This window comes from Mauremys reevesii, linkage group 1 (assembly GCF_016161935.1).
Source record: "Mauremys reevesii isolate NIE-2019 linkage group 1, ASM1616193v1, whole genome shotgun sequence".
Lineage (NCBI taxonomy): Eukaryota > Metazoa > Chordata > Testudines > Geoemydidae > Mauremys > Mauremys reevesii.
Window position 1 is genome coordinate 50,336,416 of NC_052623.1, and position 27,423 is coordinate 50,363,838.

At 41.0% G+C, this 27,423-nt stretch overlaps 1 protein-coding gene across 15 annotated transcripts in view; it reads left to right on the top strand.

The window, feature by feature from the left end:
• Positions 1-27,423, top strand: part of PAN3 (poly(A) specific ribonuclease subunit PAN3) — a 111,453-nt gene that overhangs the window by 37,793 nt on the left and 46,237 nt on the right. For 12 of the 15 annotated variants that reach the window (XR_005597334.1, XM_039533319.1, XM_039533332.1 and 9 more), the window contains one exon: positions 14,107-14,268. The exons of 2 other annotated variants lie outside the window; for them this stretch is intronic. Coding sequence is in view for 12 of the 13 variants with exons in the window: in XM_039533319.1 (XP_039389253.1) it covers positions 14,107-14,268 (162 nt within the window). In the remaining variant the exon portion in view is untranslated. Of the gene's footprint in view, positions 1-14,106; positions 14,269-17,905; positions 17,984-27,423 lie in introns of those variants that run through there. One more of the 15 variants, XM_039533444.1, reaches the window with a different exon arrangement.

The following is a 27,423-nucleotide window of genomic DNA, read 5'->3' on the forward strand; positions in this document are numbered from 1 at the left end:
GTAATGAAACATGAATAGGGAAAGATCTTCTAGGCTTCCATACATGATATAAGATACTACATTTATATCCAAAGTGGCAGGAAGAACGCCATTATTGAGGAAGAGTGTGATCACACAGCTACTCTATAATGATACATGAGCACAAGGGGCAGAGTAAAGGTTGCATATGAATCCTTAACCTTGTTGTTCCCTGCATTTTGCGTGCTTCATTACACATCTTTAACTTTTTCAATATTTTTATATATAATATTCTTGGGTTTTTAAAAAGAAAAACCCAAATTTCACTTTCCTAGACTTCTAAACTCTACTTTCTTATATGTGTAAATTCCATTATCTGGAACTGTTTGGTTACACACAACCATAATGTTGTGTTCTGTGCACTGTATCGTAAGAGGCCCTTAAACTTAAGAAATTTACAGCTGAGTAATGTACTTTTTGCCTCCCTCAACATATGGAGTCCCCAAGGTGCATTTCTAAGCATGGTTCTTTGCTTCTAAGCGTAGACAAGGTTTCAGATTTGAAGTTTTACTCATGCAGCTGTGCCAGCAAGACCAGCAAAAAGGTACTTTTTTGCCAGTATCACGGCATCTACAGTAAGGCTTTTGCCAGCATAGCTATGTCTCCAAAAAACCCCAAAACAAAACCACACCTCTAAGTGATGTAACTGTGTTGCTAAACTTTTGAGCATAGACTGACCTAAGAGTGCAGCAGCCTTCTGTTACTCCTTTGGTGCTTGCAAGGTCTGCAGGAACTCTTTTTTGCTGTGCAACTAACCAACCAACACTTGCCTGTGCTCTGTTCCTATGTTGTGAATTAAAACAAAACATTCACATTTGTAACTCAGATCAAAACTAGTTTTCATGCAGTACTCAAAGGCACATCCCTCAAATGACAGTTATTTCTGTACCAAACTGCAAGATTCAAGAATTTTTTATAATACAAGAACTGTTTTTCACTTGTCCTCAAATAACTCAACCATTTTTGATCACTTTCCCCAAGTCATTTTCAGCTAGTGAAAATTTCATCTCAAAAGGTGAAAATTTGAGAATGTTATGAGCAAATTAAAATAGGGGATAGAATTGAAACTTGTATGCAGTCTTAACCATAGTGACAACATTGTAAATGTCAGGATACACCACCTCTATAGCAGATGAGCTCTGAACCATGGACTGAAGGTCAAGTGATTCTTCTTCTGGTTTCCCATTGAGGGCAGTTAATTCCAGAGCCTAGAACCCATTGCTGAAAACCACTGTTTCCAGCCCTCAGAAGTTCAAATATAGGGGTGGTAGGCAAGAGTGCATTAATTGATTTGAATGGCGTTCGTGGAACATGAAGGGAGAGAGAGCTCTTAGAACTAGGATCCAAACCACATAGAGTTTTATGAATCCATATCAGCAACTTGGATTTCACCTGAAAGAGATTGGGAAACAGTGCTGTGCCAGGGATGTTCTGGGCCCAGTTAGAAGACTCAAATATAGGCATCCTTGCCTCCTACTGCCAGCTCCCTCCCACCAAAAAAAAACCCCTAAAATCACCATTACATACTCTTACAAGGGGACCTTCCTTAGTCTTCTCTAAAGCAATCTCATTAACTCATCCCAGTCTGTCCACCTTGCTTCAGTGTTCTCTCTAGAAATAATTACCAGATTGCATACCCTTTCTTGCCCCATCGATGTTCTAAGTGATTAATTTTAGCTTGCTGAAATTCCTTTGATTAGCTGCCAGTAAAATATATGCAATGCTATTTCTGTTAGGGATATTCTCATCTAAAGATCTTTTTAGAATGTAACTAAATAGTTCAATGTGTGCTTTTGTTTCCAAGTCATCCTTAAAGATTTGCTTGCAAAAACTGGAAGCTCAATTTCATTGTCAAAACTCTCAGGGTTTAAATCCACAAGAATAGCTGCTTGCTAAGTTTTGAGTGTGGCTCTTCAGGTCATCACTGCTGCTTTTCAGTTACTCGTCTTTTAAAAGAAAGCAAACATTTCTCCCACTTCATACTTATGCATCCTATCATCCAATTCTGTTAATATTGTCTAAAATATAGTTGAAAACCTTGCATTCAAAACTTTCAAGATCTAATTACCTTTCTTTTCATCCTTTGCAAGTTCACCTAGCATTATTTTCCCCTTTAAGATCATTTCTCTTTGACCTGTGTGGATATTCCTAATGTTTCAGCCTGTGAATCAACAGCTTCCTTACATGCAACAAACCCAGGAGACTATAATTCTGTTAAAGCATCCTGAAGGCCACCAAGTAAATGGTTAGCTGTTTTAATGTCAAGATCTGAATTCTGAAATTTTTTGCTCACAGCATTAATTTTTGACCAGATAGTATTCTGCTTCTCAGCAAAAACAAGAAAACAAAAACCTCTGTGTAATGTATGTTTGCAAGCTATCAGCTTCTAATTAAGTACTGGCATAAGATTGTTTGAAGCTTTTATCTTGTCTAGAGCATTGCCTCTACCCATACTGATCAGCTTGTGTACTTTCACATTTTAATGTAACACTGATATGCTTTTTCTACATATCCCAACCACTAGTAGAAATGGAAAACAGAGTATACAATCCTTTGAACAATTCCAGAAAAATAAAACAACTTGGAACAATCGTTGCAGCTGCTTCTCCAACAAGAGTCAGTGAACGGGTAGCATGTGGGACGAAACTCATTTTGATTTACCCACTGAATTCAATTTTGAACGGCTTTGTGTGCTGCAGCCATGTTAGCTCTGTTCTTATTGCTTTGTCCCCTTCAATCAGCTGGATCTAAACAGGTGTTTTGTTTTTGTTTTTGTTTTTTAAGCTCCTCTAAATAACTTCCATAATAATATCCTCCCTGGTTTTGGTGTGGATATCAATTAAATCTACAAAATTTGCAAGAACCTTTTGCTCTTTCTTTCAAAACCTCAGCATACATAAACACCTGAGACATTTGTTCCATTCAGGAGAGGTCTGGAATGCAATAAAACATAATAGAAAAGTAATCAGGTTTATTAATCTTGTAAAAATAGCCTGCCATACCTTTCTTGTGATCCTACTAAAATACATTTTTAATTCAGTTTCACTATATCACCTTTGTGGCACCAGCTTTAATAGCTTTCGTATGATCTTGCAACACACTATCCATACCTTGCAAGCAATTCCAGTAAATCTTAAATTACCATTACAAGAGACAGTCTAATTTCTCACTTGACCCTCTCAAAGTTTAACATCTCTCACCTAAACACTGCAAATATCCAAGAAATGACAGAGTATTGTGCCATATGCCCTTCTGCAACTTGTAGCAGGTTTGCATACCTTTTTCAATTGTGCAGTCCTTTCCCAACTGTTCTGCAAGTTCCATTCAGCAAGTGATTTGCCTCCATATATTCCTTTAAATGTTTGTGCTGGCATTCTCACTTGCTGTAGTGAAAAAAGTTTGGGTGCATAGTTTTATGGTTCCCAAAGGAAGATGAAGAATTTAGCTGAAAAAGCAAACAAGTAAAATGGAACAAGGAGACAAGCATCTAACTGTACGTTAATGAAGTTCACTGGCAATTAACATAACATTAGGCGTATTAGCAAAGAATCACCATTTTAATAGTTGCCTTTCTTGTTTTAAATTAACAAGATTGTTTTCTACCAAAAAATAGTGAACAGAATCTGTCACTTGTGGCTAAGTAGCCAGATCTGCCTTGTCAGAGTCAAACATTTTTCCCACGCTTTCAATAATCAAACCATTTTCAGCATCCGCATCCATAACTGTTGCACTAACAACCAACAGGTAACTTTCTGTCCCAGACTCAAACTCTAGGGCTCAACAATTCAATACCAAGCTCTGTGCCAGAATCAGATACTCCAGCACTTGACAAGCCTGAGAAACCCAAATCAACATCCTCACTAGCTAAGGACGATTCAGAAGTGCAAGTAGCAGAAACATCTGATGATTTTTCACCAGGAACATGGTCAAACATCTCACTTTACAAGAAACTATGTAGACCACTTGCACTTTTCTGACCTTTTTCAGTGGCCTGTTGTAGCTTGTACTTTTGAGCACCATTCTTATGTAGGTATTCATAGCGGAAATCACTGTCGACCATAGGAATTCACCCACCAAGCTCTTCATGACTGAGTGTGTGAAAGATTTAGCTAATATTTCTGTGAAACTGAGAAATCAGGTCAAAGGTCATAATATCTCTGTGAAACTCGGAGCTATATCAGGTGAAACTAAGCCAGAGCTCAGGAATGCAGCTATAAGGTCAGTTGAGAGCAAGTGAAGGAAGCAGTTACAGAGAAGGCTAGGGCTCCATGACAGAAGAAAAGAGTGAGAAGTTAAAAACAAAAAAACACAAGGGCTGGGGCGCCTCTATGGTACCAGGTCTGGTACCTCTGGAACTGTTTGAGCCTTTGCCTTTGCATGCCTCTGCTAGGGAAGACATCCCCCTAATAGTTGGCATGCAGGACAAAGAGGATGGTGCATTCTGTAGCAACTCTGCCACTGAGTAGTCTTCAATTATAGCTCCATGTGGAACATATTAGTTACCGGTAATGTTCATTTGAAGTGTGTTCTTCTAATCCAGATAACACATCATAGTTTATTGAATGAAAATAACATAGTGGTTATGGCTCCCCTGAAGAGAGGGGGAAAGAGGTGGCTTATGGATTGTGGGATAATGAGTTGTTCAGAGCGCTTTTGTGTAATCTAGCAGGTTATGGGTTGCCACCTTGTGTTTAATGGTCACTTTTTAGGAGGCAACGTAGGAAAAGCTAGTTCTGTCCAAGGTATGTCTACACTATGGGATTATTCCGATTTTACATAAACCGTTTTTTAAAACAGATTGTATAAAGTCGAGTGCACGCGGCCACACTAAGCACATTAATTCGGTGGTGTGCGTCCATGTACCGAGGCTAGTGTCGATTTCCAGAGCGTTGCACTGTGGGTAGCTATCCCATAGTTCCCGCAGTCTTCCCCGCCCCTTGGAATTCTGGGTTGAGATCCCAGTGCCTGATGGGGCAAAAAACATTGTCGCGGGTGGTTCTGGGTACAGCCTCACCCCTCCCTCCGTGAAAGCAGCAGACAACCGTTTCGCGCCTTTTTTTCCTGGGTGAACTGTGCAAACGCCATAGCGCAGCAAGCATGGACCCTGCTCAGCTCAAGACAGCAATCATGGACATTGTAAACACCTCGCGCATTATCGTGCAGTCTATGCTGAACGAGGACCTGCAAAATCAGGTGAGGAGGAGGGGGCTACAGCAGCGCGGCGATGAGAGTGATGAGGACATGGACACAGAATTCTCTCAGACTGCAGGCCCCTGCGCTTTGGAGATCCTGCTGGTAATGGGGCAGGTTCTAGCCATTGAACACCGATTTTGGGCCCGGGAAACAAGCACAGGCTGGTGGGACCGCATAGTTTTGCAGGTTTGGGACGATTCCCGGTGGCCGCAAAACTTTCGCATGCGTAAGGGCACTTTCATGGAACTTTGTGACTTGCTTTCCCCTGCCCTGAAATGCCAGAATACCAAGATGAGAGCAGCCCTCACAGTTGAGAAGCGAGTGGCAATAGCCCTCTGGAAGCTTGCAACGCCAGACAGCTACCGGTCAGTCGGGAATCAATTTGGAGTGGGCAAATCTACTGTGGGGACTGCTGTGATGCAAGTAGCCAAAGCAATCATTAAGCTGTTGCTACGGAAGGTAGTGATTCTGGGAAATGTGCAGGTCATAGTGGATGGTTTTGCTGCAATGGGATTCCCATTTGTGGTGGGGCGATAGATGGAACCCATATCCCTAACTTGGCACCGGAGCACCAGGGCACCCAGTACATAAACCGCAAGGGATACTTTTCAGTGGTGCTGCAAGCACTGGTGGATCACAAGGGACTTTTCACCAACATCCACGTGGGATGGCCGGGAAGGGTTCATGACGCTCGCGTCTTCTGGAGCACTACTCTGTTTAAATGGCTGCAGCAAGGGAATTACTTCCCAGACCAGAAAATAACAGTTGGGGATGTTGAAATGCCTGTAGTTATCCTGGGGGACCAAGCCTACCCCTTGATGCCATGGCTCATGAAGCCATACACAGGCAGCCTTGGCAGTAGTCAGGAGTTGTTCAACTACAGGCTGAGCAAGTGCAGAATGGTGGTAAAATATGCATTTGGCCGTTTAAAGGCGCGCTGGCGCACATTACTGACTCGCTCAGACCTCAGCCAAACCAATGTCCCCTTTGTTATTGCTGCTTGCTGTGTGCTCCACAATCTCTGTGAGAGTAAGGGGGAGATCTTTATGGTGGGGTGGGAGGCTGAGGCAAATCACCTGGCCGCTGATTACGTGCAGCCAGACACCAGGGCGATCAGAAGAGCACACCAGGAAGTGGTGCACATCAGAGAGGCTTTGAAAACGAGTTTCATCACGGACCAGGGTATGGTGTGACTGCTGTTTGTTTCCCCTTGATGAGCCCCTCCCCCCCGATTGACTCATTCCCTGTAAGCAACCCACCCTCCCCCTTCAATTACAGCTTGCTTAAGGAAATAAAGTCACTATTGTTTAAAAATCATGTATTCTTTATTAATTCATTATAAAAAGAGGGAGAGAACTGACAAGGTAGCCCGGGCATGGTTTGGGAGGAGGATAGGAGGGAAGGAAAAGACCACTAAAAAAATTTCAAAATAATGACAGCCTTTTGGTTGGGCTGTCCACAGGGGTGGAGTGGGCGGGTGCACAGAGCCTCCCCCCACATGTTCTTACACGTCTGGGTGAGGAGGATATGCAACATGGTGAGGGTGGTTACACAGGGGCTGCAGCGGCACTCTGTGATCCTGCTGTTGTTCCTGAAGCTCCACCAGACGCCGGAGCATGTCAGTTTGATCACGCAGCAGCCCCAGCATTGCATCATGCCTCCTCTGATCTTCCTGCCGCCACCTCTCATCTCGATCGTCCCTCCTGTTCTCACCTTCACTGGCATCTTTCCTGTAATTTGATACCACGTCCTTCCACTCATTCAGATGAACTCTTTCATTGCGGGTCACTTCCATGATTTCCGAGAACATTTTGTCTCGTGTCTTTTTTTTCCACCGCCTTATCTGAGATAGCCTTTGGGATGGAGTAGGGAGGCTTGAAAAATTTGCAGCTGCATGAGGGAGGGGAAAAAAGGGAGACAAGTATTTAAAAAGATGCATTTTACAGAACAATGGTTATACTCTTTCACTGTGAACAACACTGTTCACCTTACATAGCACATGTGATTTCACTACAAGGTCGCATTTTGCATCTTAATATTGAGTGCCTGCAGCTCTGGTGTTAGAGATCTCACAGATGCAGGTCCGGGCAGCAGAATTCAACTTGCATGCGGCCATGGTAAGCCATTGTCTTTCGGCTTCTGCAGCCTTCATATACACAGTGCCCTCCTTTCCCAAATACCAAGCAAAGCCCGTTCAGTGTTGCTTCTTTCCTGTTAACATGCAGCAGCAGAAACCACACCCCCCATCCAATTCTCTGGGATGATCGCTTTACCCCTCCCTCCACCGCGTGGCTGGTATCATGGAAGATCCCTGCTAGCCAAACGCGAAAAAGCTCAGCGCCAATCACCCCCCACCCCCTTTCCCCCTGCTTGGCTACCTGCAAGGAAGGATGTCTTTTAAGCAACAGGCAAACAGCCCAATAGGAATGGCCATCTCTGTCCCCTTAATTAAATTCCTGAATTTCAACCAGGTAACCATGAACGATATCACTCTCCTGAGGATAACATAGCAAGATAAAGAACGGATGTTGCTTGAATGCCAGCAACCACTGGGACCATACGCAGCTAGGCTTTTTGTCATGCAATGATACCAGATTACTTGCTACATGCATGGCGTGGTCAAGTGTCCTACCATGGAGGACAGAATAAGGCTGCTCTGCCCAGAAACCTTCTGCAAAGGCTTTTGGAGTACCTCCAGAAGAGCTTCATGGAGATGTCCCTGGAGGATTTCCGCTCCATCCCCAGACATGTTAACAGACTTTTCCAATAACTGTACTGGCCGCGAATGCATCCCAAGTCCTCAGGGCAAATTAATCATTAAACGCTTGCTTTTAAACCATGTTTTATATTTACAAAGGTACACTCACCAAAGGTCCCTTCCGTGGCTTCATTGCGTGGGATAGTGGCTTGGGAGGGCTCGGAGGGTAATTCCGTCAGGGTGAGAAAAAGCTCCTGGCTGTTGGGGAGAATGGAGTGCTGTGTGCTCTCTGCAAGCTCGTCGTCCTCTTCCTCCTCCTCATCTTCACCGTCCGCAGAATCCTCAGCCATGGCTGCGATTACCACCCCCACCTCCGAATCCATGGACAGGGGTGGGGTACTGGTGGCGGACCCCCCTAGAATTGCATGCAGCTCAGCGTAGAAGCGGCATGTTTTCGGCCCTGCCCGGACCTTCCGTTTGCTTCTTTTGTTTTCTGGTAGGCTTGTCTGAGCTCCTTAACTTTCACACAGCACTGTACTGAGTCCCTGCTGTGGCCTCTCTGCATCATGGCCTTGGAAATTTTTTCAAATGTGTTTTCATTTTGTCTTTTGGAACGGAGTTCTGTTAGCACGGAATCCTCTCCCCATACAGCGATCAGATCCAGTACCTCCCATGCGGTCCATGCTGGAGCTCTTTTTCGATTCTCAGGAGACTGCATTGTTAACTGTGCTGATGACCTCTGCATGGTCACCTGTGCTGGTGAGCTCTCCACGCTGGCCAAACAGGAAATGAAATTCAAAAGTTCGCGGGGCTTTTCCTGTCTACCTGGCCAGTGCATCCAAGTTCAGATTGCTTTCCAGAGCGGTCACAATGGTGCACTGTGGGATACTGCCCGGAGGCCAATACCGTCGATTTGCGGCCACACTAACCCTAATCTGACGTGGCAATACCGATTTCAGCGCTACTCCTCTCGGGGAGGAGTACTGAAATCGGTTTAAAGAGCCCTTTATATCAATATAAAGGGCCTCGTTGTGTGGACGGGTGCAGGGTTAAATCGGTTTAACGCTGATAAATACGGTTTAAACACGTAGTGTAGACCAGGCCCCAGTAGACTAACATGGCTCAGTATCTTCAAATTCTTCTTGAGTAGCTCTCCACCACTAATCTCTGCCCAGTCTCTGTTGAGGCATGATCTGTTCCCAGTCTGGTGTTTGTATAAAAATAATGCTTCAAAAGTAACTATGTAAAACAAAAATACACATTTGAACTACTTTCCTTGAAATACAATACTGTCCAAAAATCTGTATTCTCTACTGACTGATAACTGTTGTGTACTCCATCTTCTCTACCCACCATAGTCCAATGTTTCCCTGACTGAATTAGATTGTAGGATCCTGGGAACAGGTAGTGTATTACATCTCTAAAATGCTGTGTTATCATCAATGGTATAATAAATGCATTTTAGAAAATGAGTAAATCTTTCCACACACAAATAAGTGTTATGCTTAGATTTTCCAAAATTACCTATGGAATATGATACCGACAAAGTGGGTATTCACCCACGAAAGCTCATGCTCCAATACATCTGTTAGACTATAAGGTGCCACAGGACTCTTTGCTGCTTCTATGGAATATGGTGGCTTAATTCCCAGTGTTCAAATCCTGCAGACAACACTGAAAACCTCAGGCATTGAAGATAATGCAGATTCTATCATTGAATGAAAGTTACTAGAACAGGGAAACCTTGCATCTTGTTGGGTCTTTGTGAGGTTTTTTTTGTCTCACAGGGATAAATCTAGACAAGTTTCATGTTGTATCCTGCCGGTTTCAAATTACAGCAAGCAGTCCATCTAGCAGAATAAAATGGACAAGTTAATAGACTTGCTAGAGTTCTCTGGAACTCTATATTGGATGAATGGGGAGAAAGTAACAGATGGGCTGGCATCAGGAAACATTTCCAGAGCACATGGTGATTCAAGATTGCTCATCTGTCAGAGTATTTTGGTGTGAAGACATTTCTTAGTAGGAACTCTCTGCTTCTCAAGATTGTTTACTAAGTCAGTATTTAAATGTCAGTTGCCTTCCTAAAACGTACAGACATTATACAGATGTCAAAGTATGCAAAACATCTGTTGCTGAGCAGTTCTTTCCTTATGGAGTTTTTCTTTCAGTCATCTTTATATTCATCCAAGGGAACTGCCCTTTCATCAAGCAGCTCATGAGCTTTATTGGGCAGGTTAAATCATCTCTTCATAGGATGTCATAACTTCCATAGAAGACATTCTCAAGTAACCTTGTTTTCCTAGAAGCTTAATGAGTGGCTGCTTTGTCCTTGCCTTCGATCCAAGGCATAATCCTCTACCTGTGGTTGCCATATTCTTGCTCTCTGTAATTTTATTTGCTATCTTGGTGTTCCTGTCCTGACTATTCAGTAGATTTACTAACCTTACCTACCAGCTCTCTCTGCAGAAATTCCTTATTCCCTTTTCCTTTCTTCTAGTTTCCTGTAGACTCGGTTGTACATCCTGACCTGGATGCGCTTTCGTTGATGGAATAGTTTGAGGGTAAACTTGGGATATTTAGATGCAAGTTACTCAGAATTTAATCCACTCTTTTTATTAAAATGTTGACAGGGCTTTCATGTCTGTCTTGCATTGCAGAAGTCCGGGTTCTTGGGTAAAAAAAATTTTGAGTGACTCAGGCATGTCTGTATGGCGTGGCAAGCCAGGGTGTGAATTTACCACACATCATCTTGCTGCATGCTGACTGTGTGTACACTGCTAAACTGCAGTGAATGTGTAAGGTCTAGTCCACACTCCAGGACTTCCACTGTGCTGTTGAAATGCCTACATGGGGTGAATTATTGCACAGCAGGCTGGTGCGCTGTAGATTCATACCCTGGCCTGCCATGCAGGAACTTACCATTTAGACAAGCCAAGTCATTTTTGAAAATTGGCTACAGGCCAGTGGTTCTCAAACTTTTGTGCTGGTGACCCCTTTCACATACCAAACCTCGGAGTGCAACCCTCCTTATAAAATAAAAACACTTTTTATATATTTAACATCATTAAATTCTGGATGCAGAGTGGGGTTCGGGGTGGAGGCTGGCAGCTTGCGACCCCTCATGTAATAACATGATCCCCTGAGGGGTCCCAGCCCCCAGTTTGAGAACCCCGATATAGACTGTTAAGTCACTTAGGCGCTTTTGAAAATCTTGCCTCTAGTGCCAGATCTAAGTTATTACATGCAGATGTCTTTTAATTCCTGATTCTTGTTAAGAAGGCTATGAATTAGGGGTATCTTATCAGTACAGACTGGATTCTATATTGCTTGTAGCATATAACTGGCTATTGTGTGTGTTTTTGTTTTTGGTTGTGACCCCTCATAAAGCCTGAATTCAGTTTCACTGTACTGCTCTGGAATCTGAAGCTAATTGTAAAGGAAACCACCTCCCTCTGGTTTAACTGCTTGGCTCGGTTTCTGTCTTGTTTTAGTTTCCCTTTTTCAAAATACTTATATTTATAGATCACCTTTCGTTCTGAAGGATCCATAAGCTTTTTGTTAACATACGTGAACTTCAACACTGAGGAGAATGGATGGTTGGGGCATAGTACTTGATATAGCAGTGAAGGGCAAGGTGCTAGTTTGGTCAACGACATTGAGACACACCCATCATGGAAAAATACAGTAAAATTTTCAACATTGATGCAGAGAAAAGACATTTTTTGCCTCACCCAAAAGACCTCACGTATAAAATGTATCGAGTATACCTTTCCGGAAATTCAGATATGTTGCTCTTTCCAGTCTTCCAAATGGGCAGCTGATCATTAGCCTTACTATAATGAATTCATACTCAAAATGTTGGAAAGACTGTGTTGTCTTGTCATCACACAATTTATATATTTCCATCTAGAGACATTGCAGAAGCCACTTACTCTCCTTTTGTATGTCAAGGATTCAAATTACTTGATCTTTAAGCAGCATTATACCTTTATAACTTAAAGGTCAAAGTTGGGATCCTTCATCTTCTACTGTTTAACTTGAACTATTTTTATCAGAAACAAGAGTCATGAATATGAGCAGGCCAAATCCTGGAATTTATTATTATTCAAGCAAAAAGCCAATTGAATTCTGTAGGAGTTTAGACTGGCTAATGTGACTCCTAGGTTGTCAGGTGAACCCCCTATAAGCAGAGGCTCCTTTTGCAGCCTTTTGTGAAAGTCTGGTTAGACTCACCTTACAGCGTTGGTGGGTTTGCATGAACGGGGGGAAATCTCCTCCAATGAAGTTCTCATTTTGTCTAGCAAGGAACAATCTTTACCATGCATGTCCAATTACAAGCCATTCAGTTTCCTGGAGAGACTAGTTAAGTAGGTTTCTTCATGAAGGTGAGTAAGTTTTTAGTTTTTTATCTTGCTCTATACGTGATCGCAGTAAAACTTTCCTACATTTGCCAGTTGATACCTAGTTCAGTAGATACCCCAAAAGGAAGACTTTTTATGAATAAGGATAAACTTTCTCCATGGGTTTTAAGAGTTTATATTACAAATATAGAAGGAAGTAACAACAGGAACCCAGGAGAGTTGATCCATATCCATGCAGTATCTCCTATCTGTGGAGTCATTACATGGGACCATGTATAACAGACATGCTGGTCTGATTCTAAACTATTTCATATTTCTTTGTGTAACAAGTATTCAGAACTATTTGGGTATTTCAATGCAGAATGACTCTTGCTACAAGCCTGCTTTAGAGAGGAGACTATTGAAAAGCTTACATCCTTCATTCTATGTGGGCAAAATACTCTAAAATAGATTAGCTGCTCTTTCCCTCCCTTTCATTGTCATGAGGATTTTACCATAGCAGAACATCCTTTGATCATTTTGGAAGTTTACAGCAGGTTCTTATCAAAATCCTAGGCTTCTAACATTCTTCACATTCAGGCAACAGCCTATTACCCAAACTAGAAGTCTTCTGAAAGCCGTTTTAGAACTGCTCGGTGACCAGCATAAGATTTAAGTAATTGGTGGTCTCAACCCAGATCCTAGCGGCCCAGCAGCCGCATTAAAACCCACACTCATAAGTGTGGAAATTTTGTCTCCAGTTGATTAAAGCAGCAGTAAAGAAGCCATGCTCTAAATAAGTCTAAACTCTGAACTGTCCCTGCTGGTATTTGCTCTCTAGGTTAGGATACATTGGTAAACATCATGGGGAAGTTTGCAGTGCCCTTGTGCTTTGCCTGTTTTTTGAGTAAAGGACTTCAGTTTCCAGTGCTCTTTTTATAACAATTAAATGCTTTAGAGTCCATCTACTGGTTTTCCATAATCAGGGCACTAGGGTTGTCTCTATTATTGAGTCACAACCACCTTTTGCATATTTGCTTTTTTTAAAAGCGTGGTTTGCTTTCTTGAGTGACTGGAGTCCATTTCACGTACTCTTCCATTATTGTATTTCATGTCTGTCTTCATCTAGGAAGATAGTTGGAATTAGTCTTCTGAATATTAATTTGGACAGATGGAAGACCTTTTGTTTAGTTCTATGAGTTCTGTTGTAAATGGCTTCAAAACTATCTTCTGTTTTGAAATTTCCTTTAAGGCCCCATGCTTTTCAAGAAAGTGCTGTGGCAGCCTTGAACTTAAATATTTGTTTTGCCTTTAAATGTTTTTTCCTAAAGCTGATTTCCTGTTGATTGATGGAAGCCTTTGACCCTTCCCAAGGGAAGTGTCAGAGTTCAGTATCACAATGTGGTTGAAGGTATGTGCTAGAGAGGAATATAGGTTGGAAGGTACCATGCGTTCCTCTGTAAAACCTCCGCACTTGTTCTGTCACAAAAGTGTCTTCATTGTTGGATAAAAATAGGGAAGTGTCAACGGAAGAGGTTTTGCAAAACACAATTTTTCATTTTTATGAAATTCACCAAACTGTATGCACAGACTTCAGTGTCTGACTTCTGTTGCAATGGTTTGCTTACAGATACTCTACCTCTGCCTTAGTTGTTTTGTTTTCCTTTCCAAGGCATTGTTAGTTAGAGCCTCGTAGTCGGGATTGAAGGGAAACAGTCTCAGAGAAATTTTACTTGCAAATTGTTTCCTATTCCACCAATCCAGAGATCATCCTGAGATGTTCTACCTATTTTAGCTTAGTTCTAGACTGAGGGATGTTAGGAGTGGCCTGGTTTCTCTCCTTCTTTTTCGTAGCCAAGGAAGTATCGACTGGGGATGCTGGAGGAGAGGATAGTTCCGGTGGGATCAAAGGCACGAAAATCAAAGAACGCTATTGGCTGTCTGGCTGACAGGTGTAAAACAGGAGTACCCATCAATATGGTTTGGTGGAACAGAGTCACAGAAAACAATTTTCAGGTAAAATTACTTTTTACTAGTCACTTTTCAGTATCTCGGATGCTCTATTTTACATTTTAAAAAAATGTTAAAAGCAGTTACACAAAGCAGGGAATGAAATTGGGCCAGAAACTTAAACAATAAAATAAGTGTAGTAGTCTCCAGGACAAGTGCTCTCTGGCATTTTATTGTCTGTCCCCACTCCCATTCAGAGGTTTTGTTTTTGTTTTTTTTGTTTAATGTTCTAATTTGTGGAGGAGATAACAGACTTGCATTCTTTCTAATCTATTAAAAATAAGACACCATACTTTACATTCCTGAGTGAGGTACATTTCTGATGGAAAAAGTTTAGATATATCCATTGCAAACATCTAATATTCAATGCAAAAAAGCCTACAATGTTAAAGTAGAAAAGTTAAATGCACAAAAATCAGAAAACTTAACAATTTAACTTTGCTATTTGAATCTTCTTAATTTCCTGCCTGTCTTGTGCATTTAAATTGTCAAATTCAACATTGTATTAATAGTCTTGCACCACCCGAATTACCATCAACTACATTTTTAAGAGAGGAGAGATTGCGCAGTGTTGAAAGTCATGGTTATTCTTTTCTGGAAATAATTCATTCCAATGGGCATTTGAACTAAAGACTTGTATAAACTTGATAATATTATAACTGAAAAAAGGTACTTTGAATGGAATGGTCATATTAACCTTAACTATTCTGTTGCAACTAGAGTTACCACCTGGTCGGTATTCAACCAGCCTGGCTGGTTTTTTATGGATTTGCCAGTTGCCAGAAAAATAATTTAATCTGACTTTTTTTTAATGTGGGACTAAAGATTTGCATTATCATTACAATACACTAGAATATCTAGTGTTAAAAGTTTGTGTCCAGCTAAAGATGCTGCAGTGTTCCCACTTCCACAGTTTAAGTAAGAAAATGATATCAATCTTATCTGTGTGTTTTCTCGCTAGATACTATAAGTTGCTGTTGAAGGGGCGAGTGTTACTGAGTTGCCTTGGGGTTGTGGGTTGTTGGGGAGCGGGGCCCTCTTTTTGTATTTCAGAGGTGGTAACCATAGTTGTAATTCTTATTGCTTAGAACTTGCGTAACACTTGCAATTAATGTTTGCTCTGAGAACAGTCTTCTACCTCACAGCGGTGTTGAGGTATTATTTTTCTATTTGAATTAGAAAGATAAAGGTTAAATGACTTGCTTAAAGCATGCAGTGGATCAGTGGTAGAGCTGGAATTAGAACTCTGAAGCTCTCGGGCTTTTGTTCAATATATCACTCTGTTTTGTGACTGGTAGGGGCGCAAATCTCACATAATTCACTAGGGGTCACCTGCTAGGTGAGAGGAAGAGGGGGAATGGCAGAATTCCCATCTCCAGACTCAACAGGGAAAGGCAAGGAAGGCGTTTCCCCACTCTTTCTCCCTCCTGCTCCTGCAGTTGCCACTTCTGCTCCTTTTCCATTGTAATTTAATTTGGGACTTTCATCTGGTCCATTTGCTCAGCTCTAGAGTAAGAACACTAGAAATCCTATGGGGGAGGCAGTGGACTAGAACCCTAAATATTCAGGCCTCTTTCCTGCCACCCTTCTCTTCTTCTAAGTTTTCCACTCCTGAATTGTAAAGAAATGAGGCCCTTTGATCCTACTAGTGTCCCCAAGTCTTTGAGTTTAAATTGGCAATGGGATGGGACTGCAGCAAGGGGCTTGGGAGGGCAGAGGAACAGTATCCCATATATCCAAGTTCCTTACTACACATAGGGCCAATGCAACAGTTCATTATTAATGTGGCACATAGGACATGATGCTGTGTATTCTACAATGTGCATTCTTTCTTGGAGACATGGGATTGAGAGAGCGAGAGAGACTCTTTGTGGATGAGGAAGGGAAGACTATTCCAGATGTAGAGGGCAGAATACTTGAATCAGAGCAGGAAGATGAGACAAAAGCAATTATATGGTGAAAAGCATAGGGAAGGAAAGAGGAAAATGAAAAGATGAGCAGAGACTGTAGATGAGAGCAAAATTGTGTAGGGCCTCCTAGGTGGAGCATGAGAAGCTGAATTTCAGCTTTGGTTGAATTCTATAACAAGATTGTTCCTCATGTATGTTGAAGCTCTAGTGAGTTTTTGTGGAGGTAACTCTGAAAGTACCGATATTAAACTTCTTTCTGTTTTCATGCAAGAGGGAAAGAGAAAATTATTCTTAAAAAATAGAAACTAACTGTTAAACTACAAATAGGCAGTAGTAATTGTGTGGTACCTGAAATTACTTTTAAATTAACACGTTGAAACTGAGATTTCAAGTTGACTGTGTCCTAATTTAGCATGTCCATAATCCACAAATAAAGTTGGTGCCTTAGCAATATTTTGAAGATATGTAGTTTAGAAATAGCTTTTCTGGTCTGAAAATAGTGTAGGATGATGATGATTAAACAGTAGTGACTAGGGAGGGCATTTAATGGCTACTGAAGATGTTGAAAGCCTATGCTGAAGCTAAAGTTCTTACCTTAGCCTGTTAACTCCCAGAAAGAACTCAGCCTCAAGTCGTCATTGCTAATATAATTTATGAAAATATAATATATAAACAAAAAATACTGTTAAGATGACTTGTACGTTCAGATGGACATAGGGTTTTATTTGCTGGTTTTTCTTAGCTGTTGAAGATCAATAACTAATATCGAACCAGGATTCCAGCTCAACATTCAAATAGGTTTATAACTTTTCATTCTGGTATTCTTAAAGTTCACATACTCATTTGAATGTACAGCCTTTGAAATACATGATTCAGATTGTGTAAACAGGATTAAATTTATTTAAAAGGTGCAACATAAGTGCTACCTTTAATATGTTGCTATGGTCAGAAAAGCAGCTGAAAGAGGAGAGAAATGATCTAATATGGTCATGAGAACACAAGGGTCAAATCAATTTTATGTTAGTGGCAGTAAGCTTATGCTACTTCTTACACCAGTAAGCATTGCACAGTCAACACCATTGTGGGCAGAGTGAGTTGGATTCTATTCAATTTTATGCTTCAAAAGGTTACTAAATTCCTTTTGCAGAACTAAATTCTACCCTCAGTTTCAAAACATCCATGGCTACTTCAGTTCTGTCCCTTGTGTGTATGCAGAAAGTAGGGTGTATTATTACATGATCACACAACACACATACAGTAATATGAAATACTGTGTAAAATGGTAAGAAAAGATTCAGTTTAAATGTACAGCTCAAAATATCTGTAACTTTTTTTGGAGGAGCAATACTGTAATTCATTGTAAGGGTGAGCTGCAGCAGAAATGGGCAGAGTTCATTAATTTAGGAGAGATGTGTTGATTGTTTCTATTAAACAACATAAGCAGGCATTCTGCACAAATGGGTGGCAGGGAGAGAGGTTTGTTTTTAACATCTCTCGCAACCTCCAGTCTCAGACTGGCTGCTCTGACATTCCAGAATGCATAATTCTCAGATGTCATAGTTATCAAAAAACTCAAATAGAATAGCAAACAGTTGCATAGGGACTTGGGTAAGTGAGGTTCATTACTGGGCACACCTGTCTGTTTTTAAAGATTACTTGGAGTCTAAAAACCATTTTGAAAAGTGTGCCATAAAGGGAGATAACTGCCCCGAATAGCATGGATACAGTGTAATGGAGTTCTTTCCAAACAGTGACCTTAAAGGATTGTTCAGTTTGGGATGTCAGAACAGATCAGCGTGAATTTGGAGATGGTGGGTAGTAATAATAATAATTAAAAAGAACAAAAAGAGGGATAGCTCAGTGGTTTGAGCATTGGTGTGCTAAACCCAGAGTTGTGAGTTCAATCCTTGAGGGGGGGCCACTTAGGGATCTGGGGCAAAAATTGGTCCTGCTAGTGAAGGCAGGGGGCTGGACTCGATGACCTTTCAAGGTCCCTTCCAGCTCTAGGAGATTGGTATATCTCCAATTATTACCTTTTTTTTTTTTTAAGGTTTTTAACATGGTAAGTACATTCGACTGCATACTTCAGAAATAAATGGAATCTATTTCTGCTTTGATATGATAGGATTTGTGCATGGAGCTAATGTAGCCATGCAGTACACCAGCCACAGCCATTTAGAGGCACAAACAATATTTCTACAGCTGCTGCTTTTACTGTGCATACAGGAGACAAATTTGTCAAAGTATTCCTTTTGAACAATGTAGTTTTTTACTACCTGCTACAGTGGATTTGATTTAAATTAAATGTTGTCGTCTCCGTTCTGGCCTGGTGCACTAGGCTGTAACTGACTTCCTGGTGAAGAAAGAAGTCATGTTCACATCCCACCATGCTATATTTATCAGTCTGATAGGGGGAAAATCTACAATGTTGTTCATTAATGACTACATACGTGTACATTTGACATTTAGTTAAGTTTCTGTTGCACACTGTTTCTGTGTCCCCAGACTTTTGAAACTGGCCTTTGTCATAGAAAATCTGGCACACATAAAAACCTCATTTATTGCCTGAACTGTTTTACAACTAGTCTGAATAAAGCATTAGAAAATACACTGTTGGGAACTATTCTGCACTAGCAGGGGGGTGGACAATATGAGAAGAATGGTCTTGAGGATAAGATATTGGCCTGGAACTCAGGAGCTCTGGATTTAATTTTCTGCTATACCACCCATTTCCAATATGACCTTGGACAAGTCACTTAATTTCTCTATGCCTCAGCCAGCGTCTATAAAACAGGGTACTTCGCTACATCACAAGTACATTGAGGATGAATTCAGTAATCTTTTTATGAGTGCTCTGGTAGTTCATTACTGATTAAGAATAACAACACCTGGCTCCTATGTAGTGCTTTTAGTAGTAGATCTGAAAGTGCTTTACAAGAAGGCAGATATATACCAGGATTGGTAGTTGTAATTGCAGTAATCCTTTAATCTATACAATTCCCTAACATTCATGTATAAATATTGCAACCCTGCTGCTCTATCAGTGATGGCCTTAATGCCCTGCTGTTTTGTCTCACTCCGTGCCTTTTTTTATGATTCAGTCTTCTCCTAGAATGCTTTTCCTGTTTTTGGTCTGCCAATCTACTACCCATTTCTCATTAAAATTTCTTCTCAAACGTCTCTTCTGTGACACAACATAAAAGAAAATGACGTGATTGTGTTGCAGTTAACCTCTTCTCTCCTTGTCCTATTCCTGTGCTCTTTCATCTTCCCTAATTGCCTTATAACTAAATTTAGATTTTAAACTGTTCTGGGCTAGGACCTTTTTTTTATGTATTCTGACATACCTTGGACACCTACATTTCATACTGAGAACAGTAAAGCACAAATATATGTGGTACTTCTTGGGTGGTTGTGAGACCTTTCTGAAGTAGATTGTAGAGTAGTACATAGGCATCAACTTCTGTTGCTGCTGGTGGGTGCTTGTCCCGCCTCCACCCCTGTCCCGCCCCTGCCTGCCCTGCCCCTATCCCAACCCCTTCCCCAAAGTCCCCACCCCCAACTCTGCCCCTGTTGGACTCCTTCCCCAAATCCCCGCCCTGGCCCTGCCTCTTCCCCTGAGCGCGCCGCATTCTCGCTCCTCCCCCCTCTCTCCCAGCAATGTTTCACAGCGGCAAGCGCTGGGAGCTAGGGGGAGAAGCAGGGACATGGTATGCTCAGTGGAGGAGGCGGAGATGAGGTGAGTAAGGTGAGGCCAGCCTGGGAGCACCCAGGGAGTCAGCACCTATGGTAGAATAGACTTGTCTGAAGTCAGATCAGTGTTAACTACTGTAAGGGCCTGTCTGCACAAATATTTAATTTATAGCAAGCCAGGGTAGGTCAAACCAGGGTGTGACTCTACACCAGACTAGCTGGCCGCATGGACCCTGCTGATGTGCATTTACAGTTCATCAATATGCTTTGATCGAGTTCCATTTTGAAGAGGACTAGATCCAAGCTCATTAATTAACTGTTAATGCATGTCAGCAAGGTCCACATGGACAGTTAGTCTGCAGCAAACTAGCATGGGGTAGATTCACATCCCAGCTTGCCACAAACTAAATGTTCATGTAGACAATCCCTGAGTCTTGCAGAACCTAATTATCAAGCTCACTGATGTTGTATCTTCTGTTGCTTTTATGATTCAGGCCAGATGTAAACAATCAGGAGGTAATTGTTTTTGGCGAAATCAGCTTATTCTGGAACAGTATTGGCAAGAACACTTAATGCAGAACTGATTGGTGCATTCAGATAGTTGCTAGATTATTTTCTTCAACAGATTTAAAATAAGGTTGGCAATATCTTAAATATACTTTGGAGGAGGGGAACTGAAACTGTGGCACATCTAAGGTGAGAGGAGGAGGGAAGAGAATGATGGTTGTTAGTAGCTGACCTACTTATTGATCAGCAGCTTTATTTTTGGATGCTGTCCTTTTACTGTTTGTAGCATAGTCAATAGCACTGTTTTCACATCATGCAATCTGTAGAAAATTTGCTAATTGAAAGTTCTTCAGAAATGGTGTGGAGCATATGGCTAGTGGTATGATTAAACAATTAGTTATTAAAGTCAGTGGGGCTATGCTGACTTACACCAGCTGAAAATGTGGCCCTTATTCTATTGATTGTAAATAAATGGTGGTGTTGGCTTACTTTGGGTGCTTGATTGAAATTTCAGAACTTCAGGGTTTTTTTTAAAGTCACACTATTCCGTTACTTTATCCATACTGTTTGAGCAGCAACATCCACTGTAGATGATCATGATGGTCCCTTCAGGCCTTAAAGTCTGAGTTTGTTACGTTCTCCAAATATATTCAGTAAATGGCTTTGTGAATTTTTTTTCTTCTACCTTCCTGTCACGGTTCAGGGCAACTGCATCTGTATGCCCTCTACCCCTGCTTCTCCTTCCTCCCTGGTCCATTAAGGACATCCACTGTAGGCTCCTGGCTCCTCAGCCATCACCTTGCTTGTGCAGAGACTCACTTCTGTTTCCCTCCTGACCAGAGGATCTTTTCAGGGATTGGTTCTTGGCCATACGCTATTTAATACTTTTATCAATGACTGGAAGAAAACACAAAATCATCACTGATAACATTTGCTGATTACACAAAAATTGTGGGAGTGGTAAATAATGAGAAGAGAGGTCACTGTTTCAGAGTGATCTGGATTGCTTGGTAAACTGGGCATAAGCAAATATGTGTTTTAATACAGCTAAATGTAAAAGTATACATCTGGGAACAAAGAATATAGGCTCTGCTTATGGAGTGGGAGACTATATCCTGGAAAATGACTCTGAAAAAAATTTGGTGGTGGAGGTGGATAAGCAGCTGAAAATGAGTTCCCAGAGTGACTTTGTGGCCAAAAGAGCTAATGTGATCCTATGATATAAAGCAGGGGTCAGCAACCTTTCAGAAGTGGTGTGCCGAGTCTTCATTTATTCACTCTAATTTAAAGTTTTGGGTGCCAGTAATACATTTTAACGTTTGTAGAAGGTCTCTTTTTATAAGTCTATAATATATAACTAAACTATTGTTGTATGTAAAGTAAATAAGGTTTTTAAAATGTTTAAGAAGCTTCATTTAAAATTAAATTAAAATGCAGAGCCCCCCAGACGAGTGGCCAGGACCCAGGCAGCGTGAGTGCCACTGAAAATCAGCTTGTGTGCCGCCTTCGGCACCCGGGCCATAGGTTGCCTATCCCTGATATAAAGAGTGGAATCTTGAGTAGGAGAAGAGATGTCATTTTACTACTTTTCAGCACTGGTGCAACTGCTGGTTTAGTACTGTGTCCAGTTCAGGTGCTCACAATTGAAGAAGGATGTTGAGAAATTGGAGGGAGTTCAGAGAAGAGTCACGATAATGAGTAAAGGATTAGAAAACTTGCCTTATAGTGATAGACTGAAAGAGCTCAATCTCTTTAGTTTAACTAAGAGAAGGTTAAGGGATGACTTGATTTATAGTCTGTAGCTACATGGAAAACAAATATTTAATAATAGGCTCTTCAGTCTAGCAGAGAAAGATACAACAGAATCCAATGACTGGAAATTGAAGTGAGAAAAAATCAGACTAGAAGCGGGCATACATTTTTAACGGAGAGAGTATTTAACTGCTGGAACAGTTAATCAAGTGTCATGGTGGCTTCTCCATGAGTGGTAATTTTTAAATTAAGATTGGATGCTTTTCTAAAAGATACACGCTAGGAATTATTCTGGGGTAGTCCTATGGCCTGTACTATACAGGAGGACAGACTAGATGATCACAGTGTTTCCTTCTGGCCTTGGAATCTCTGAAGCAAGCACATTTATTCTTAAGGTGAAAGCATGAAAGAGAAAATTATACTAAAAACAAGAAAAGAAGCTACACACATGCTAAAAAGCTTACCCCCAACTCAAGGACAAGGGTCTGGTAGGTGTCAGTCCTTCCAACCCTTTTTTGCAAGGATTGTGACTCCTTCTTAGACAGCAGGTCCTATCTGTTTGCTGTATCAGAAGGCCCTGGGTTAGTTGAAAATCAAGCTATTTTATCCAAAGGTCCTGGCTATGTCTGTTGGTTTGTGGAGAATCCAGTTTGACCTAATATATGTGAGCTGCCCCAGGAAGTGATGCATCTCTAAGGTGGGGCTATAACCTGACTGGTTTACGTTAATCAGCACCCACTGTTTTTAGTTCCTGGAGGAGCTGTGGTAGCCCTCCCCCTGGGAGTAGAACACAATCCTACATAAACCCTTCATTTAAAACAATGGACCCCAAATATACTTGATCTTAATTCAATAAGGTCTTCCAAGGATCTGTAGGAAATTGCCATTGTCACACTGCTTTTTCTTGCTTCTAGGTTACTCTTACTCAGATTATTGACTGGCAGTTTTAGTCCCAATTCTTGAGTTTGTTTAATCTGAGGCAAAGAGATACTAAAATAATATGCTTTGCAAACCACTGCCGTAATCTTGTGGATGCAAGATAGTATCTTTAATGATCTTCCTCTTTACAACATTGTCCTCTTTTCTGATTATGGGTTTTGTTTTATTTGTTTTTTAATGATTATCAAAAAAACCTAAGTTTTTAGATGCTGGTAAAATTCCTTGCACTACTATTTCTAAATTTAAAAACTTTAAACTTTCAAGAGAGAAGCTAGCAGTAAAGTGCTCCCCCTTCTACCATCAGGTTTCTTAATGTGGTGGTGGTGATGGTGGATAAGCAGCTGAACATGAGCTCTGTGTGACTCTGCTTACACAGCTCTTATAGGAAATTCAGAACCTTTTAAAATTTTTCAAAAAAGTATCTCAGAAATGTGGTTAGGAAATACTACTTTCTTTTTCTTTCTGAACATGTTAATGCCAAGTACATGTTGGTTACTCACGATCTAAAGGATGTTATTCTACCAAGCTTTCTGACAGAAGTTTAAGTTCCACTCAGAAAACTGTAAAAATGACTGAGAGTTTCTGTATTGTGTGTCCGAGATCTTCATGTCAAATATGTTGAATTGCCAATCCTGCACCTTCTACCAGGATTCAGAGGGTCAAACTGGGTTCTTTGTATTTTTGCACATCACCACAAAAAAGGGCAGTGTTTTCAGTGGAGCATCCTAAGTGTAACAGATTGGAATGAAGTAAATTTTCTTTGTGTCTAAGACAGACATAAACTCTCCCCTCACTTTCAATTAAGAAGAGACTTAAACTAAGGTGCAACAAGCCTGTCTTAAACCAAAATAAATGTTCTCAGCCTTTCAGCAGTTTAAGTAGTTCTAAAAATCACACCTTAAATTAAACCAGTGCAATTTCCACATGTAGTCAAGTGTCCCTTTAGAGTGGAACCATTCTTATTTCAGTATAGTGGGTTAAACTAATGATGCACTAGTTGTCCTTCTGAGTATTTAAAGCAATCCCATCCCCTTTTGGGCTGAAAACTCTTGACTTGGGCTTATCATTGATTCAAATTTAGTCAAAAGTTTCTTAAAATTTCATTTGGTGTTTTGTGTTGCCAGAGTTTGACAAGGATGTTTTTTTCAGGTATAAGAACCTTCTTGGGTACTTATTTAGAGCATTAATAACTGATTTCTTAATCTTGCATTCAAAATTGGCATATACCTGATAGTTGGGTTTGAATGCATTTTGTGAAGTTTGGAAAAGAACACTTAAATGAATAGCAATTATAGACAAGTAACAGTGATATGTCACTTCCTTGACTATTTTGAATGTGCACAGTATACATACTGTGGCTGCCTGTTTTAAACATGATCATATATCTAGAAAGCCAGAAAATGAAATTTCATTTAATTGATTTCAAGTGATTACAAATTAAAAATGCACATGTAACAAGGAACTCAGATGCAGAAAAATCACACTAATATAATGTGGCACTATAGCTGTGATCTTACACATTCAAGAAATTCATCTGTTCTTAAAAGCTTTCGTAAACTTTCGTGTAACATGGCAGTTAAGCTTGCTTTGGGAACTAAATGTACGATTTTCTGATCATGCTATATTAAATTATTAGAAAATATTGCTTGTTTGTGACTGCGTAGAATGTTTTATGTTGAAATTCTGATTATAATGGTTTATAACCTACTTGTTTTTCTGATCAATGGGTATGGAGCCAAGTGGGTTAGAAATTGGAAGCATGTTTAAATCCTCAAATCTCTTCCTTGACCAGCATAGAAGAGGCGTGTGTGTGAGAGAGAGAGAGAGAGACCAAAAAGGCCAATAGGATATTGCTGTTCGTCAAGAGATGAAATGTTAAATCAAGGGTATTTTTTGCAGTTTCATTATAAAGTACTGTTTAATCATAGAACTTAAGAGCAGAAGGGACCATTATGATCATCTAGTCTGACCTCCCACAAAATGCAGGCCACAGAAGCTGACCCACCCACTCCTGAAATAATTCTCTCCCTTGACTCAGCTGTTGAAGTCCCCAAATCCTGATTTAAAGACTTCAAGTAGCAGATAATCCTCCAGCAAGCGACCCCCGCCCCATGCTGCGGAGGAAGGCGAAAAACCTCCAGGGCCACTGCCAATCTACCCTGGAGGAAAATTCCTTCCTGACCCCAATATGGCGATCAGCTGAACCCCGAGCATGCGGGCAAGACTCTCCAGCCAGACACTTGGGAAAAAGACTTTCAATATCCCAACATTGACCGTCGGTACTAATTACCAGTGGCGGCACGTTATTGACCTATTGACTAAATCGCGTTATCCTATCAAACCATTCCCTCCATAAACTTATCAAGCTTAGTCTTAACGCCAGAGAGGTCCTTCGCCCCCACTGTTTCCCTCGGTAGGCTGTTCCAGAATTTCACTCCCCTGATGGTTAGAAACCTTTGTCTAATTTCAAGCCTAAACTTCCCGACTGCCAATTTATATCCATTTGTTCTCTTGTCCACATTAGTACTGAGATGAAATAATTCCTCTCCCTCCCTGGTATTTATCCCTCTGATATATTTAAAGAGAGCAATCATATCTCCTCTCAACCTTCTTTTGGTTAAGGAAAACAAACCGAGCTCCTCAAGTCTCCTTTCATACGACAGGCTTTCCATTCCTCGGATCATTCTAGTGGCCCTTCTTTGTACCCATTCCAGTTTGAATTCATCCTTCTTAAACATGGGAGACCAAAACTGCACACAGTACTCCAAATGAGGTCTCACCAACGCCTTGTATAATGGGACTAGCACCTCCTTATCTCTACTAGAAATACCTCGCCTAATGCATCCCAAGACCGCATTAGCTTTTTTAACGGCCACATCACATTGCCGACTCATAGTCATCCTGCGATCAACCAGGACACCGAGGTCCTTCTCCTCTTCCGTTACTTCCAACTGGTGCGTCCCCAGCTTATAACTAAAATTCCTGTTAGTCATCCCTAAATGCATAACCTTACACTTCTCACTATTGAATTTCATCCTATTACTAATACTCCAGTTTACAAGGTCATCCAGATCTCCCTGGAGGATATCCCGATCCTTCTCCGAATTGGCAATACCTCCTAACTTCGTGTCATCCGCAAACTTTATCAGCCCACTCCTACTTTTGGTTCCAAGGTCAGTGATAAATAGATTGAATAAGATCGGTCCCAAAACCGAACCTTGAGGAACTCCACTGGTAACCTCCCTCCAACCCGACAGTTCCCCCTTCAATACGACCCTCTGCAGTCTCCCCTTTAACCAGTTCCTTATCCACCTCTGGATTTTCATTTCAATCTCCATCTTTTCCAATTTAACCAGTAATTCTTCATGCGGTACTGTGTCAAACGCCTTACTGAAATCAAGATATATTAGATCCACCGCATTTCCCTTGTCTAAAAAATTTCTTATTTCCTCAAAGAAAGAGATCACGTTGGTTTGGCACGATCTACCTTTTGTAAAACCATGTTGTAATTTGTCCCAATTGCCATTGACCTCAAGGTCCGTAACTACTCTCTCCTTTAATATTTTTTCCATGACTTTGCATACTACAGATGTTAAACTAACAGGCCTGTAGTTACCCGGGTCACTTTTTTTCCCCTTCTTGAAAATAGGAACTATATTAGCTAATCTCCAGTCAAATGGTACAACCCCCGAGTTCAGAGATTCATTAAAAATTATCGCTAACGGGCTTGCAATTTCACTCGCCAATTCCTTTCAGATCATATGTGGAGTATAGCATCCAGGTGTAGCCACCTAATTTGGATAAACCAAAGTATAGAGTGACAAGTGGGAACATTTGGAGTAGAATTTCATTTTAAAATGTTTGAACCTACTGGTTGCTGTTCTACAGACCAGAACTTGGGTACCTACATTTGTGGAATATAAAATCATACCACTATAAATTCCTGAATATAGACAGTGGAATGGACTTCCACTTGAGTTGAGAGAGTTAAATATTAATCAGTTGTGGGTTTTTGGAAGTTGCCCACTTTTTAGGAGGCAGGATGGAATTTTTGCTGATCAGAGTTTCTTGGATTCATTTTTGGTTTTGCCTGCATTTTGTTTGCTTGTTCATTCATTCGTTCACTGAAGTTTAGGCGTTTTAATTTCATAAAATGTTTTGACATGGTACAATTTTCATCACAATATTGTAGACATGAAGTTCATGGTCTACTTCAGGGGTCAGCAACCTCTGGCACACGGCTCGCCAGGGTAAGGACCCTGGCGGGCTGGGCTAGTTTGTTTACCTGCTGCATCGGCAGGTTCAGCCGATCGCGGTTCCCATTGGCCTGGGATGGCAAACTGCGGCCAGTGGGAGCCGT